The sequence below is a fragment of the Patiria miniata genome, unplaced genomic scaffold (genome assembly GCF_015706575.1).
Source record: "Patiria miniata isolate m_02_andy unplaced genomic scaffold, ASM1570657v1 HiC_scaffold_30, whole genome shotgun sequence".
Classification (NCBI taxonomy): Eukaryota; Metazoa; Echinodermata; class Asteroidea; order Valvatida; family Asterinidae; genus Patiria; species Patiria miniata.
The window spans coordinates 4,481,522-4,498,358 of NW_024037070.1; the positions used below are offsets into that span (position 1 = coordinate 4,481,522).

The following is a 16,837-nucleotide window of genomic DNA, read 5'->3' on the forward strand; positions in this document are numbered from 1 at the left end:
CTCCGCCAGAAAGACCCCGCCATTGACCTAATTGGCTTCATCAAATCCTTCTCTGCTAATGAACTTGTGACTGGCATAAATAAAGAACAGGAAATCAACCAAACTGGATAACATTTTCACCACAGAACTGAAACATCTTGGACCAAACGCCTCAAATTGGTTACTCCAGCTCATCAACACCTGCCTCGCCACACAAACAATACCTAAAGTGTGTCAAAAGTCGAAGGTCATCGCCCTCCTAAAACCCGGGAAAGACCCAGCTTCTAAACCTCACTCAGTACATTAAGGACTGCTTCCATCAGAAAAAAATAGATCACCGGCGCTGTCTTTGTTGATCTTACAGCTGCTTTTGACAGTGTTAACCGTTGCTAACTCCTTCAGAAGATCCTGGACATGAAGGCAGACCTGACCCTTACCCAGTTTATTGGTGTCCTACTGAAGAACCATCGTTTCTTTGTAGTATTCAATGGCAGAGTAGTGTACGTCGTCAAAGGAACGGTCCCCCAAGGGAAGACGTTGACCGATGCTCTTGACCAGTCACAGCAGTGCTACACTGTGAGTCACCTGAAAGCGATCAACCCTGCTATTAAGACCCAAGTGTGTGCCTCCTGGGTTGGCCAGGCTGGTGTCGTCTCCCCCACTACATGAGATGCCAATCAAGCCTGCAGAAGCCTTACCTACAGGATCCAATGCAGGATGGAAGACCTGGAGGTGCTTAAATCACCTCCGCTCTGGAGTGTCTGGCATCAAAAGCACCATGAAGAAGTGGGGATTTTCCTCAACCGACAAACGCCCTGTGTGAGTGCGGTACTGCAGAGGACACTTTACAACATTTCATATTAAGATGCCAGGCACTAATAAAGGGTTGGTCATATTTTGGCCCTAAAAGGGGGGGGGGCGGATTTTCCCCTTTCAACTTTTTCCGCGATACTCTTGAAAAATTATTTATTTCACGGCCTGAGCTGTCCTGACTTTTAGCCTCGAGTCTTGCACATCTTTTGATACCAAAAACATAAAATTCGAACCACAGGTTGCCGCGCAGCAAAACATTTTCGGCGCTACCCTCCGTCAAAACCGAATTTCCCCATATACGTAGTGTACACATTTGAATTACCATACGTGATTATGAATAATTAATTAGCCGTAATTCCAAAACCCTGTGACCTATAGTCATGAAATTTCTTGGGTTTGTTCATGTTAAGTTGTTCTATGCATGTACTGAGTTTCATAATTTTTCGTCACTCGATGGCCGAGGTCATGGGGGGGGGGGCGCAATCTTCGTGAGATGGTCAAAACAACACGGCCCTTTTCGGGCACAAGTGACATTTTCCCATGTTTTCTTCTGCAAAATCCATAAATACATTAATAATAACATTTATTATAATGGGAAAACTGTCAACCAAATTGAATATGTGCTCACTTGCCTCGAAAATCTTCCAAACCCTTCCGAAAGGCAAATTTTAGGTGAAAATGACCCATGAACTTTGACCTCAGGTCAAGGTCACTAAAGGTCAATGGAAAAAATGGCAACATCAATTTTCTTGTTCTCAGGACTCATAAGATTACATTTATAATGGTTGCCATAAATTAACATGAAATTTCAACGGGAACCCAAATCTTTACATTGGCCCCCCTACTATTAATAGCATTAAGGATTTTAAACCAAAAAGGCCCCCAATGTCATAAAGCTGCCTGGGTCATACTGTTCCGATTGTTCCTTATTTTAAACATGAATTAACGTTTTAAATTTGATTGTTTTTTTTTTAAATTCTAGTGGAATTTTCCATTCGTCTCGCTGGCAGTAGTAGCTATCTGCAGGGCCGAGTGGAGGTGTACGTCGACGGAGTGTGGGGAACAGTTTGCGATGACAACTGGGATCTGTCAGACGCCATGGTAGTGTGTCGACAGCTGGGCTACGGAAATGCCCTCTTTGCATATTCACGGGCGGACAGGTACTTTGGACGAGGCAGCGGACGCATCAAGTACGACAACGTCAATTGTCGGGGTGATGAAAGCATGTTACACCTTTGTCCGTTGTCCACCGATGTCCATTGCGGATATTTTGATGTTGCTGGTGTGGTCTGCTCTTCACCCAGCGCCAGCCCCACTCTTTCATGTAAATTTCAAATTTCTTTTTTACTTTTTTTTAAGGGGTTGGGTTGGGGTGGGAAAATAAGACTATTCGTGTTGTTTTGTCCTTTCTTTGCAAAGAATGTTCAAGAGTCCACTTCTGGGATTCTCTTACCTATTAAACCTTACATTTGCATATTTCTCAAGCCTAAGGCTCCCAATCGCTAGCGTTTTATACCAAAGTAAATAGCGCCCTCAGCGCCCAGGCCCTATCCGTACCCGTACCCGCATCAGTCTGGTACCCTCGTCATCTTTTTCTCTAGCGCTCACATGAGTGACACGTAGAATTTTCATGCTCCCGAAGGATTTGCTTTTTCCTTCCTCATATTGCTAAGTATTGATTAAAGTAACATTAAAATTAGTTGTACACAAAGTGTGTGTCGTCTTTTCATAATTTGTGAAGAAAAATTACCACTCCTTGGTTACATTTTTGCCGTTTTCGTTACTGGAAAGTCGACAGTTCTATCGTTTCATTGTAATGGCGGAGTCACGCAAGACTATATATGCTCGGCATTACCCTGCAAAATTATGTCACGTGCGGCGCTTGTCGCCGCATTAAACCCCGGGCACGTGTGGACGCTCATGATTTGCGCCCAGGTTGCCGTTCATGCACCCCAGAAAATGCCTGCGAGGTATGCCATACTTGGGGAGAAGACGAATGGGACGTAGTTTCGGCTTTGCTTAATTCTCGGTCGCCATCGGTGGACTCGGCAGTGAGTAATTCTCCCGGGTCATCACAACGCAAACGATCGACCAAGAAAAAATCGGGTACACCTAAGTCGCTTACCAGGGACACGCTTTCTGGGCCTCTGGCCCCCAGTAAGAATACCCAACATGCTGGAGCTGCGCCTTCCGGGCCTCCAGTCCCCATGTGTACTTCAGACAGCAACCGACCAAGCTACCCACCTACCAGAGACACGCTTTCCGGGCCTCTGGCCTCCGGTACACCGGGCGCAGGGAATAGGGCTACGCCTGTCGGGCCTCTAGCCCCTACTCCCGGTAAAAAGAAAAGCAAAAAATCAGACCACGCTGCCGGGTCCGGAGCTATGCCTTCCAGGCCTCTAGCCTCCGGTGCCCCGGAGAGGGATAACCGGGTGGCTCCTTCCGGACCCCTAGTCTCGAATTCCGGCAAAGCGTCCGGTAAGAAAGTGGGCTGAACCGGGGATGAGCAGACATCCTCCGGGCCCTCAGCCTCTGTTGCCAGAAATATTATGCCTGACCGGGATGACCTGAATATTTCCCAGGATACAGATCTGACCCTGATGGAAACCGGATCGCCCGGGACTCACCGGAGCCGGAGAGATACGGTTTCGAAGGGTAAGCATCGCCATCACAAGAGGCCTCGGCGCCGTAATTATAGCTCCAGTTCCTCTTCAGTAGGGTCCGTCTCAAGCTATTCTTGGGGCTCCCAACATTCGCCTTACCGGAGCTCTCGCTCCAACAGCATAAAACATATGTTGTTACAGGGTTTCCAGCAGTTATCGGCCACGATAACATCGTTGGTTCCTAAACCGACTGGGCAAACCTCGGTCAGCGAACCTGTTACTGTTACACAGGATCACAGGATCACGAGTCAGGTGATCAGATGTCAGTTTTTCCCTCCGATAATTTATCTAAGGATTCTGACAACTGTCCATCATGTCCCCGTGCAGCCATAGACACACAATCGGCTTCAGCGCTGAGGGACACAAAGATCAACCCACTGAGCCCGAGTGCCGCGGGGAGGGCGAAATGCCCAAACTCCCCACGGTTGTCTCGTCCAATGACGAGTCTGCCATTTCGTTACCTCTTTCCCCCTCTGACCAAAGGTTACGGGTATTGATGAAAGACATGGTCAGAGTGCTCAACATATCGCCGGCTGACGAACCGACACCAGATGAAAAAGGCCACCGATCTTACAAAAAACGTACGGGCCCGGCTGACTCCCAGACTTGGGCCCTTTCCTGTCAAGACAAGTGGGTACAGGACAACGTAAGGCAGGGGTATGCATTGGAATTCACAAGCACAACCCCATCGGGCTTTACTCCACTTCCAGCTCCTATTCCAACAGACAAGCAAAAACGCCTTGCAATGGAAAGCGAAATTCAAACCCTACTCCAGAAACAGGCAGTTCACCTGGTTCAATGGTTCAAAAATTATATATTTCCAACGATTTTGTTCAACAAATTGACTTCTTGTTTTTCGAAACACCCCTCTATAGCTATATTATAGTATGGCCCTGTCGCGAATAGTCATAAAAAAAATCCTTATATGTGGCATGCGTGTCACTCGTACTGCGCGAGTGGTGTGGAATGTAGCTGTGCCGGTGTGGTGTGAATTTAGGACAATGAAATACTGACTCACTGGTAGTATTGCGCATGCCTTCGTGAGGACAGTGAACGTTTAACCAATAAAACGGTAAAAGACACCAGATTTCATAGGAGCCAAAATTTCATTTGACACCGGAATAGTGTTTAAGACCAGCCAGGTGGTCTTTATCAACCGTTTTAAACTGGCCATGTGAATTCACAAGCACAACCCCATCGGGCTTTACTCCACTTCCAGCTCCTATTCCAACAGACAAGCAAAAACGCCTTGCAATGGAAAGCGAAATTCAAACCCTACTCCAGAAACAGGCAGTTCACCTGGTTCAATGGGGAGATACCAGGCACAGATTCCACTTGTCATTCTTCCTACAAACAAAGAAGAACCCTGGCGAGTGGCGTCCCATACTGAATCTGAAACCCTTAAACAGGTATATTTGGCCAAAAAAATTCAGGCTGGAGACGCTGCGTACAGTCCTCGAGGCTCTACCGGTACCAGCTTGGGCATCCTCACTAGATTTGCAGGATGCATACGTACATGTTCCAATTTCAAAGGGCCATGTTCACTTCCTTCGGTTTCAGTACGACGGAAAAACTTACGAGTTCAGTTGCCTTCCGTTCAGCCTTTTCACGGTAAAGGTGTTTACCAGAATAGCAAAAACTGTTGCATCAATCCTGCAAAAAAGGAACATTCAGATTTTTGTTTACCTCGATGATTGGCTCGTCGTGGGCTCAACCAGAGAGGAGACTCTAAGGGCAATCAATCTAACGCAAGAACTAGCATTTCGGTTGGGTTTTCTGATAAATCAGAAAAAGTCTCATCTGGAACATTCCACACAGCCAGTCTATTTAGGGGCCGAGTTGGATCTCCTGCAGAGCGTGGCTGTGCCTACACAGGAAAGAATTCTCAACCTAATAGAGTGTGTAACACTTTTTCTACCTGCCAAAATAGCCCCAGCCATAGCATGGTTACGTCTTCTGGGGCTCATGGCCAGTATGGTGGACATAGTCCCGTGGTGCAGACTAAGGATGCGATCCATTCAGCTCCATCTCCTTGCCCACTATTGGCCAAAACTGCATTCAATAACTCATCTCGTACCGGTCGTTCAAGATATTCAAACACATCTACGTTGGTGGCTGAATCCGTCCAACCTCAACATAGGTCTGTCTTTCATTCCAACCAAACCGATGCTTCCAACCATGGCTGGGGGCGCATCTCGTCACAGAATCAGTTGCGGGGAATTGGAACCCAGACGAGAGGATCCTCCATATCAACGTTCTCGAGCTGCTGGCTGTCAGGAAAGCACTGATCCACTTCCAGCGCACGATAAAGGGTCAGGCAGTGCTAGTAAAGTCCGACAACTCCACCATTGTCTCCTACATAAACCGTCAAGGAGGCACACGGTACCCTAAGCTTTGTCTTCACACCTAGGATCTCCTAATGTGGTGCACCATGAACGACATAATGTTGACGGCACTTCACATTGCTGGCAAGCTGAACCTCATGGCAGATGCTCTCTCCAGGGGAAAAATAATCCTGACAGAATGGACACTACACCCAACGGTAGTCCAGAACATTTTCCAAAGGCTCGATCGCTCGGACATAGATCTGTTTCTGTCAGCCCTCAACAACCACCTGCCGGTATATTGCGCACGAAGTCCCGATCCCCATGCGTGGGCAATGGGCGCCCTTTCCATAAGTTGGGCAAACATGTTCAGATACGCATATCCACCGATCTTTCTCCTTCCGAAGGTACTGAGGAAGACAGAGTCGGAATATTGCAAAATAATCCTCATCGCCCCATTCTGGCCCCGTCAGCCTTATTCAGAGGATAGTCAATCTTCTGATTACACACCAATAATACTCTCTCAGAGGGTAGATCTTCTTTCAACCCCGCTCCAAAATCCCACTGCCAGAGCCGAGACACTTCACCTGACCTGTTGGCTATTGTCGAGTAGTCTCTCCGAACAGCAGGACTTTCGGCAAACGCCGTCATTGCCGCCCAAAGTCGTAGGGCCTCAACACGACAGTCATATAACAGCCGACTACAACATTATTATAAATGGTGCGGAGACAAGTCTATTGATCCATCCACAGCATCTGTAGGACAAATCAGTGATTTCCTCATGGAACGGTTTACGCAAGGCCTCTCCGTTTCCACAGTTCGAGGCTACCATTCTGCAATAGCAGCAGTTCATACAGGTTTTTCTGATGGATCAACAGTTTCAAACAGCATCCTCGATTAGTCCTTTCTTGGGACTTGGGTTCAGTTCTGTGGGCATTGACAAAGCAGCCATATGAGCCCCTTGCTAATGCCTCTCTGCTAAACTTGACATTAAAAACAGTTTTCCTGATAGCAGCGGCTACAGCCAGGAGACGCAGTGAGTTGCATGCCCTTAATTACCATAGAACAGGGTCATGTACGATGGGAACCACATGGATTTCGACTGATTCCTCATAAAATGTTTCTGGTAAAGAATCAGTCATCAACTTTCCAACCATCTGATATTTTTATTCCGGAGATCTCTTCAGTCCGAGATGACAAACTCTGGTGTCCGGTTCGGGCCCTCAAGTGGTATTGCTCCCGAACCTAGCCCCTCAGGGGTGAGACCACCCAGTTGTTCATTACAACAACTCTGAGCCTTATTCAGGGGCATCACGGGACACGATCTCCCGATGGACTCTTCTGTACCAGATTGGCCTACACGTTCAGAGAACACTGCCCATGCTCATGACACAAGAGCATTAACGACATCATGGGCATTTTTGAAAGGCGTTCCTCTGCCAAACATTCTACAGGCAGCTAGCTGTTTGAAAAACGCCATCAACCTTCAGCTCGTGCTACCTGAAGGACGTCCTATGTTCAGAAGGTCAGACGGGACAACTAGCCCTCTAGGCTGCCATCTCATCGCAACTGTCAGGACAGGTTGACTACCTCCAACACCTGGTCGACTAGAACTCCATATACCTGTAGTAGGTGAGTCCTTTTCCACATACTTTGGTAATGTTTACCTATCAATTTTGGTGAGGACACGAGGGGACATACCAATCTAATCCAGGTAGTGCTTAGAACAGTATAGTACCTATATGGCGGCCTCGCCCTAGCCCTCCTCCTATAGATGGTGCAAATCTATGCAAATGTAAGGTTTAACAGGTAAGTGAGTCCCAGAAGTGCACTCCCTCAAATCAAAGGTGATTTTGAGTCCACGAGGGGACGATACTTACCTGTTAAACCTCCCACCCTCCTTCCCCACTTGGGGCTCAGCTGGCAGGGATTACTGAGTGCTCGTGATAGAGATACAGAAGACAAGGGTACCAGACTGACGTGGGTACGGAGGGCCTTGGCGCTGAGGGCGCTATTTACTGTGGTATAAAATGCTAGCGATTGGGAGCCTTAAGCTAGAGAAATATGCAAATATAAGGTTTAACAGGTATTAGTATCGTCCCCTCGTACCGTGGACTCACAAATCACCTTTGATATGGGGGAGTTACGTTGTTAAAAAATACTTCATTGTGATTTTGTTTACAGACCTGCAGGGAGATTGAGTATCTAACTTGATTGTTCACATGCGATACTTACGTTTGAATAGTTTTGTTCAAAGTGTATTGTACACAATATAATATGACTTGTTTCAATATATTGAATTTGAAATAAGGCCCCCCCAAAAAATATTTGGTCTCTGGTCAGACCAAAGTTCCGGAATTGACGCGGCCACGCGGCTTTTTTTTTTTTTTTTTTCCTTTTTTTTTTTTTTTCTTCAGCTTGGATTGTACAGACAAGGTGGGTACTATCTTGCTCTTTTGGTGTCCTCATGTACATTGGTGGCCTCCATAATTTGCCTTGGTGCTTTCGATCATTTGCCTTGGTGCAATTTCCCATTCCTTGGTGCTCTTTGGTAAAAAAAAATTGAGGAGGTGCGGAAATAGAGGGCGCTGTTTGAGCTACCGCGGAACATTTTGGAAAAAAAAAAGATCGACGCGCATGCTTAAAATCGACGCGCGCGCTGACCAGAGACCGACTTATTTTTTTTTTTAGCCTAAGACTTAACACGTATACTGTATACCATGATTGCAGCTCAATGCAGAATTCAATGTTTGCAAGATGGTATATAGCTTGGCAAGTGCTAAAGTCGAGGCCGAGGACGAGTAAACATTTCATGTAGTGTTTTCGTTTTGAAGTAGCTCACTTAAGAAAAAAAATTACTCATTGTTTCTCCATGACAGTTTAGAGTAGTGTTGTAGTACTCGTAGACATACATGTACTTGAGTACATTTCTTTAGGCCACGCCCAGTCGCCACTGTGCATGTGGGTAACAGCATACAAGTACATGTATGCGTCTTTTCAATGCCACACTGCACATTTCTGCCACACACATCATACGTGTACAAGTGCCGCTCACATACAGTCGTGTTTTACAATACTGTCCAGGACGATGCTGCGTTTCCCTTTGTCCCTGTTATATAACACTCTCTCATAGACTATAAGCACATAACCATACGATAGAGGACCATTTTCAACAAAAGACTCAACACCGAGGACTGAAAGGATCTGTTGTTCTCCCTTTGTGTGTCAGTCCTCGCTCGTTATGTAGAGCACATTACAAGCATGTTAGTTGGACATAAATGAGGGCTATATCTGAACAAATTGGAGAAGGGTGTGTGTGTGTGGGGGGGGGGGGGGGTTATTGCTAACAGAGAGACAGTTCTTTATTCCTGAATCCACCAAAATCTATGAAAATCAGATATTGCTATTTTAAAAGGTGAGAGGTGAGTGTGTTTTTTTTTTACAACCTTTCTTCTCCAATTCTAGCCAATTCCAGTATACGTCTTGTCGGCGGTGTGGACGCTTTTCAAGGTAGAGTGGAGGTTTACGTAGACGGCGCTTGGGGAACAGTCTGTGACAACGAATGGGACATCAACGATGCAAGTGTAGTGTGCCGTCAGCTGGGCTACACCGGTGCCATGTCAGCGACTGGCTCGGCATCTTTTGGCGTCAGATCAGTCCGGATAGCTTTAGACTATGTACGTTGCACAGGACTGGAGAGTCGGTTGCAGGACTGCGAGTCAAAAATTAGCACTAACGGTTGCATCAACGACGAGGATGCTGGGGTCGTCTGTGCAAGTTAGTAATGAGAATGATGATAACTTGAATGAGCGCTAAGCGAGGGTATTCACTGTTGCCATTCTTTTCATCAATGTTTTCCTGATACAAAACTTTCTCTTCATGAACACATCTACAATGTGAAACATGTAACAAACAATGTAATATTTTTATGTATGCCAAGGGAACCCGTTTTTCGATTTTAATTGGAAAACCGACTTTTTGACGTTTCCAACGAAGTGTCAAATTTTCTTATGGTTTGTCCCACAAAATTTCGATTTTGTAACAATTTTTCCACAATACGTGATTTGAATTAAAATCACAAGTGTAGATTTAATCTCTTTCACCAGTCATTAATGGAGGGTTTCTACCCAGCTGCCCACTAGCACATGGCTGGCCGGGTATGGATAGCCAGCCACATGAACGATCCAATGGATAAAATTCAACATGTGCGATTTTTGGAGGTTTTAAATTTAGTTTTACAAAATGCATTGGTTTAAAAGTCACGATAATTACCTTGAGGCTGGTGAAGGGAGCATAAAATGATACATTTCGCTGGCAGTTGTTGGAAGAAAAAACAAGTATGCCTGATTTTTCCCATGTACGTTAATGGACTTTGGTTGTATCATGGACATGAATGAATCACATTAGTTGAAGAGGGGGGTATTGTGCACCCTCGGAAATCAACTTCTAATCAACGTCTATAGATAAAAACAAATGCGTAGAAAATGATTTGCTGTGTTAAAAATTTCAAAAAATGTCCTACGTATTGTTTTTATGCAAATTAGTGCCGCCACTATCGAAACATGTATTTTTCACTATATCACAGCCAAAATTGCAGATAACTGAACGAATTAAGTGTCTAAACCCATGTTTTCAAGGTCAGAGATCACAATAAATCTATTCTGGAAGTGACCACATGTATCTGTGGCATAGGAATATGCAAATTAATGCCGCTATACCAGAAAATCATGTTTTTGGCATATCAATCTCGGCCAATATAGCACATTACTACACAAGTACCAGGTGTCTAAAGCCATGTTTTGAGGGTCAGATATCATTAGGAGACCATTCACGATGTAGCTATGTGTGTCTTTGGCAGGTAAATATGTAAATTCTAAAGTGCCGATTATCAGAAATTTGATTTTTGGCCTATATCTCAGACAGTATAGCACATTACTACACAAGTAAGGTGTCTTAAGCCATGTTTTGAGGGTCAGGTATCATTAGAAGACCATTCACGAAGTAACTATGTGTGTCCTTGACAGGTAAATATGTAAATTCTAAAGTGCCGATTTATCAGAAATTTGATTTTTAGCTAATATCTCAGCCAATATTGCAGCTAATGTTGACAGATGGGTTTCTGATAAGCAGTAATGATCAAAGTTGATCTTTTATGCCATCATACTCAAAATAAACTGTAATATTGGCTGAAAGTGAATAAGATATTGGCTGAAAATCAAATTTCTGATAATCGGCACTTTAGAATTTATGTATTTACATGCCAAGGACACACATAGATTGTAATGATACCTGACTTTCAAAACATAGGTTTAAACACCTTACTTGTGTAGTTATGTGCAATATTGGCCGAGATATTGGCTAAAAATCAAATTTCTGATAAACCGGGCACTTTAGAATGTACATATTTACCTGGCTTGGACACACATAGTTACTTTGTGAATCTTCTAATGATACCTGACCCTCAAAACATGGGTTTAGACACCTTACTTATGTAGTTATGTGCTATATGTGCCGAGATATGCCAAAAACATGATATTCTGTTATTAACGGCACTAATTTGCATATTCCTATGCAACAGACACATGTGGTCACTTCCAGAATAGTTTTATTGTGATCTCTGACCTTGAAAACATGGGTTTAGACACGTAATTCGTTCAGTTTTATCTGCAATATTTGCTGAGATATAGTAAACAAGTCAGGTGTGTTTACAAACACAAATGCCCCGCAACCGTGACTGTTCCCATGACATAACACCACTCTTTTAACATCAACTTACATGTACCTTGGTCACATGGAACATTCATTGACAGCATTAGTGTCTTCTGTAGGTTTTATATGAATTAATCCCTAATCCCTATAATCTCAGAATAAATACAAGATTTCTATTGTTTTAGCCACTGTGAACTTGACCCTTGACCTTTTTGCCCCAAATTCAATAGGCTTCTTAGGATTACCAAGAACAATCCACAAACCAAATTTGAAGTTCATATGTTAAGTATTTCTCAAGTTATCGCGCTGACAAGATTTCTATTGTTTTAGCCACTGTGAACTTGACACTTGACCTTTTGACCCCAAATGCAATAGGCTTCTTAGGATTGCCAAGAACAATCCACAAACCAAATTTGAAGTTCACATGTAAAGTATTTCTCAAGTTATTGCGCTGACAAGATTTCTATTGTTTTAGCCACTGTGAACTTGACCTTTGGCCTTTTGGCCCGAAATGCAAAAGGCTTCTTAGGATTGCCAAAAACAATCCACAAACCAAATTTGAAGTTCACATGTAAAGTATTTCTCAAGTTATCGCGCTGACAAGATTTCTATTGTTTTAGCCACTGTGAACTTGACCTTTGGCCTTTTGGCCCCAAATGCGAAAGGCTTCTTAGGATTACCAAGAACAATCCACAAACCAAATTTGAAGTTCATATGTTAAGTATTTCTCAAGTTATCGCGCTGACAAGATTTGTCCGGACACACACACCCACACACCCACACACTCTCAAATGTGTATCCTTGTGGAGACATTCCTTTGTTCTCGTGTAGTAAAGTGTTCAATTTTGAAAGTGAAGTTTCAAAATGCTCTTATTTTAACCAGAATTAGTTTCCTTGGCTGAAATTTGGACTTAATATCCCTTTTCTAAAACTCTTTCATTTGCGACATATCAACCCACCTTGGAAATTCCTAGTTTTTGAGTAAAACCCATATATCTATTTCGTGAAAACCTTGTGGAGACCTATTCATCTATAGAAATTGCCCTGTGGAGACCTTTACAATGTTTTGTTCCCTATTGTGTGTGTGTCTCCACAAGGATACGAATTTGTAGTCACCCATACTTGTTTCACATGACTAGTGTGGACTTTCCATTGCTTTCGTGTAGTTAAGAAAAACCAGTGAAAAAACTCATTTTTCTCAAACTGTGAAAACTCTTTCAACCCAATTTTTTTTCTATGATTCCCTTTAGTGTTTCTCTTCATTCTGCTACAGATAAACCTAACCCAAAAATGCCTCTAAACCTGTTTTCCAGAAATGGGGAAACACTGTGTGGACGTGGGGTAAGTCCACACAACGTCGGTGCTACCAACATTATGTGGACGTCTTTTGTTCGGAAGTCCACACTGCGTATGTAAGACAAACTCACCCACCCACCCACACACACACCCACCCACCCACCCACGGAAGGACAAGGCGGAAACAGTATGCCCCTTCGGCTTCGCCGCGGGGCATAAAAATAGATTTTGGGTAATGGCGGCACTAATTTGCATCAGAACAAAACATGGGACATTTTTTAAAATTTTAATATAGCAAATCGTTTTCTACGCATTTTTTTCTGATCTAAAGACGTCAATCAAAATTTGATTTCCAAGGGTGTACCCCCTTCTTCCCACTAAACTACATGGATGGTGCCCTTGTCTTTCGGACTTTTTCCTCAACGTTCTCAAGTAAGAAGTTAACTTTTTTGTTGATTAGTCCATTACTCTCACTGTAATTCAGGCTTGTAAATTTTTTTATGAAAACACTGAGCATTTTTCTCATTGTAAAATTTACAGGAGGCGATGTCCAGAAAGTGTGCATGAAGTCAAAAATTATATGTTTCCAACGATTTTGTTCAACATATTGACTTCTTGTTTTTCGAAACACCCCTCTAGCTATATTATAGTATGGCCCTGTTGCAAATAGTCATAAAAAAATCCTTACATGAGATTTGGCATGCGTGTCACGCGTACTGCGCGGTGTGGTGTGGAATGTAGCTGTGTGCCGGTGTGGTGTGAATAATAGGACAATGAAATACTGACTCACTGGTAGTATTGCGCATGCCTTCGTGAGGACAGTGAACGTTTAACCAATAAAACGGTAAAAGTCACCAGATTTCATTGGAACCCAAATTTCATTTGATACCAGAATAGTGTTTAAGACCAGCCAGGTGGTCTTTATCAACCGTTTTAAACCGGCCATGTGACGGGCTCTCGAACAATAGGAAAGGGTAAACTGTCTTAGTGTATGAATTAGCATTAAGCATTTTAAACCGAAAAGGCCCCCAAAGTCATACAGTTGCCTGGGTCATACTGTTCTGATTGTTCCTTATTTTAAACATGAATTAACATGTTAGATTTGATTGTTTTTGTTATTAAATTCTAGTGGAATTCCCAATACGTCTCGCTGGCAGTAGTAGCTCTCTGCAGGGCCGAGTGGAGGTGTACGTCGACGGAGTGTGGGGAACAGTTTGCAATGACAACTGGGATCTGTCAGACGCCATGGTAGTGTGTCGACAGCTGGGCTACGGAAATGCCCTCTTTGCAGTTTCACAGGCGAACATCCACTATGGACGAGGCAGCGGACGCATCAAGTACGACGACGTCAATTGTCGGGGTGATGAAAGCATGTTAAACCTTTGTCCGTTGTCCACCGATGTCCGTTGCGGATCTTTTGATGTTGCTGGTGTGGTCTGCTCTTCACCCGGCGCCAGCCCCACTCTTTCATGTAAATTTCAAATTTCTTTTTAAATTTTTTAAGGGGTTGGGGTGGGGTGGGGGGATCGAGATAAGACTATTCTTGTTGTTTTGTCCTTTCTTTGTAAAGAATGTTCTTCAAGAGTTACATTGATAAAAAACTTTCTAGTGATTTTGTTTACAGACCCGCAGGGAGATTGAGTATCTAACTTGATTGTTCACATGCGATACTAACGTTAGAATAGTTTTTTTCAAAGTGTATTGTACACAACATAATTTGACTTGTTTCAATATATTGAATTTGAAATAAGACTTAACACATAAACTGTATACCATGATTGCAGCTCAATGCAGAATTCAATGTTTGCAAGATGGTATATAAGCTCAGCAAGTGCTAAAGTCGAGGCCGAGGTCGAGTAAACATTTCATGTAGTGTCTTCGTTTTGAAGTAGCTCACTTAAAAATTGCTCATTGTTTCTCCATGACAGTTTAGAGTAGTGTTGTAGTACTCGTAGGCATACTTGAGTACATTTCTTCGGGCCACGCCCAGTCAAGTATGCATCTTTTCAATGCCACACTGCACATTCCTGCCACACACATCAGACACAAGTGCCGCTCACATACAGTCGTGTTTACTATACTCTCCAGGACGATGCTGTGTTTCCCTTGGTTCCTGTTATATAACACTCTCCCATAGACTATAAGCACATAACTGTATGATAGAGGACCATTTTCAACAAAAGACTCAACACCGAGGACTGAAAGGATCTGTTGTTCTCCTTTTTGTGTCGTTCCTCGGGGGTTATGTAGAACACATACAAGCATGTTGGACATGAATGAGGGCTATATCTGAACAAATTGGAGAAGGGGTGTGGGGTTATTGGGACGTCAAAACTACTGCTAACAGAGAGACAGTTCGTTACTCCTGTTTCCACCAAAATCTATGAAAATCAGATATTGCTATTTTAAAAGGTGAGAGGTGAGTGTGTTTTTTTTTTTACAACCTTTCTTCTCCAATTCTAGCCAATTCCAGTATACGTCTTGTCGGCGGTGTGGACGCTTTTCAAGGTAGAGTGGAGGTTTACGTAGACGGCGCTTGGGGAACAGTCTGTGATAACGAATGGGACATCAACGATGCAAGTGTAGTGTGCCGTCAGCTGGGCTACACCGGTGCCATGTCAGCGACTGGCTCGGGATCTTTTGGCGTCAGATCAGTCCGGATAGCTTTAGACTATGTACGTTGCACAGGACGGGAGAGTCGGTTGCAGGACTGCGAGTCAAAAATTAGCACTAACGATTGCATCAACGACGAGGATGCTGGGGTCGTCTGTGCAAGTTAGTACTGAGAATGATGATACAGTAGATTCCCGTTATAGCGCTCTCAAAGGGACCGAACGGAACCGAGTGTTATAACCGCACAGCGCTGTAACCGATGTACATGTACATGTACAAATACATGTACACATGTACATGTACTGTATAAAATACATGTATGTACATGTACACACATACACGTACATGTATGTATGACTGTACGGGTCGGACTATACATATACATGTAACATGTAAAGCCTGTGATTCTCTGTTGGACACCTCCATCAAAATCATATTGTTCGTTTCAAAATGGGGAAAATGAATTCTGTTGCCACATACACAAAATAATAAAACATTTCTGTTTAAAGTTGAATAAAACAGTTGAGAAAATCATGGAATCTACGGAGTTATTTTTAATTTGAATTTTGCCGCATAAAATATGAAAGTTTACAAAACATGCATAACCTATGTTCTTATTCCTCCATGCTATAACTGAACAGAAGGATTTTTGTTTGAACATTGGAACAATTTTTAGGGCCGAATGTGTCGCTAAACCAACGCAAAAAAATCTACGAAAAAAAATCTACGAAGTCTTGAACGACCATGGACTCTGGAGCAGACCGACTAGGGTTGAATTTTTCCTGAGCTGCTTGCAGCTAGCATTTCATACCGGTATTTCCATCTTCCAACTTCACCAAAAACATCTCAAATTAACAGCTGGAAAACTTTATACATTTAAAACGATTTTACCAACGAATCTGGAAAACGTTATCCCTAATTCTCTCTTGCAGCGACGAATCAGAAAACCGTACAACACACTAGCTTCATGCACACACAACACAATCCCACTGTACTGTATGCAAAACGCAAACATGTGCTCGCGACTCGACTGCGCTGGGCGGAAGTTGCGCTATGAGCATGTGGCCTCCATTCCAGGCGCTCATTCTTGCAGCAGGAATACAGTGTGGCTGAGAAGTTAGCCTTGACCAAGGCTATCAGCTTGTTCCCATACGAGCTTGTTCCCTCTACCGCACACCGCGCGCGCCGCGACACAATCACTAGCTGTACTATACCGTTAGCCTCAACGACCCTTGCGTGTGCTTTGTGTGCATGTACGTACGCCCCACACACACTTCCGCAAACAGCCGTACAATAAGTCGAAACGGAAGATAGCCTTGACGCAACCGTGGCGAATTCCTTATGTATTTCTTTATAGTTTCGACCGAAATCGGCCGAAAATTTCTGATGCGCATATATTACACGATATCCAATCAAAGCCCGTAAACTTTGACCCGCGAC

The 16,837-nt window shown here is 43.7% G+C and overlaps 1 protein-coding gene across 1 annotated transcript in view; it reads left to right on the forward strand.

Moving 5' to 3' along the window:
- Positions 1-644: 644 nt before the first annotated feature.
- LOC119739080 (deleted in malignant brain tumors 1 protein-like) overlaps positions 645-16,837 on the forward strand; it is a 41,087-nt gene continuing 24,894 nt past the window's right edge. The window contains exons 1-8 of the mRNA XM_038213915.1: positions 645-711; positions 1,775-2,116; positions 2,728-3,270; positions 3,375-3,447; positions 3,783-4,036; positions 9,245-9,556; positions 13,914-14,255; positions 15,248-15,559. Coding sequence (XP_038069843.1) covers positions 645-711; positions 1,775-2,116; positions 2,728-3,270; positions 3,375-3,447; positions 3,783-4,036; positions 9,245-9,556; positions 13,914-14,255; positions 15,248-15,559 — 2,245 coding nt within the window. The remainder of the gene's footprint in view (positions 712-1,774; positions 2,117-2,727; positions 3,271-3,374; positions 3,448-3,782; positions 4,037-9,244; positions 9,557-13,913; positions 14,256-15,247; positions 15,560-16,837) is intronic.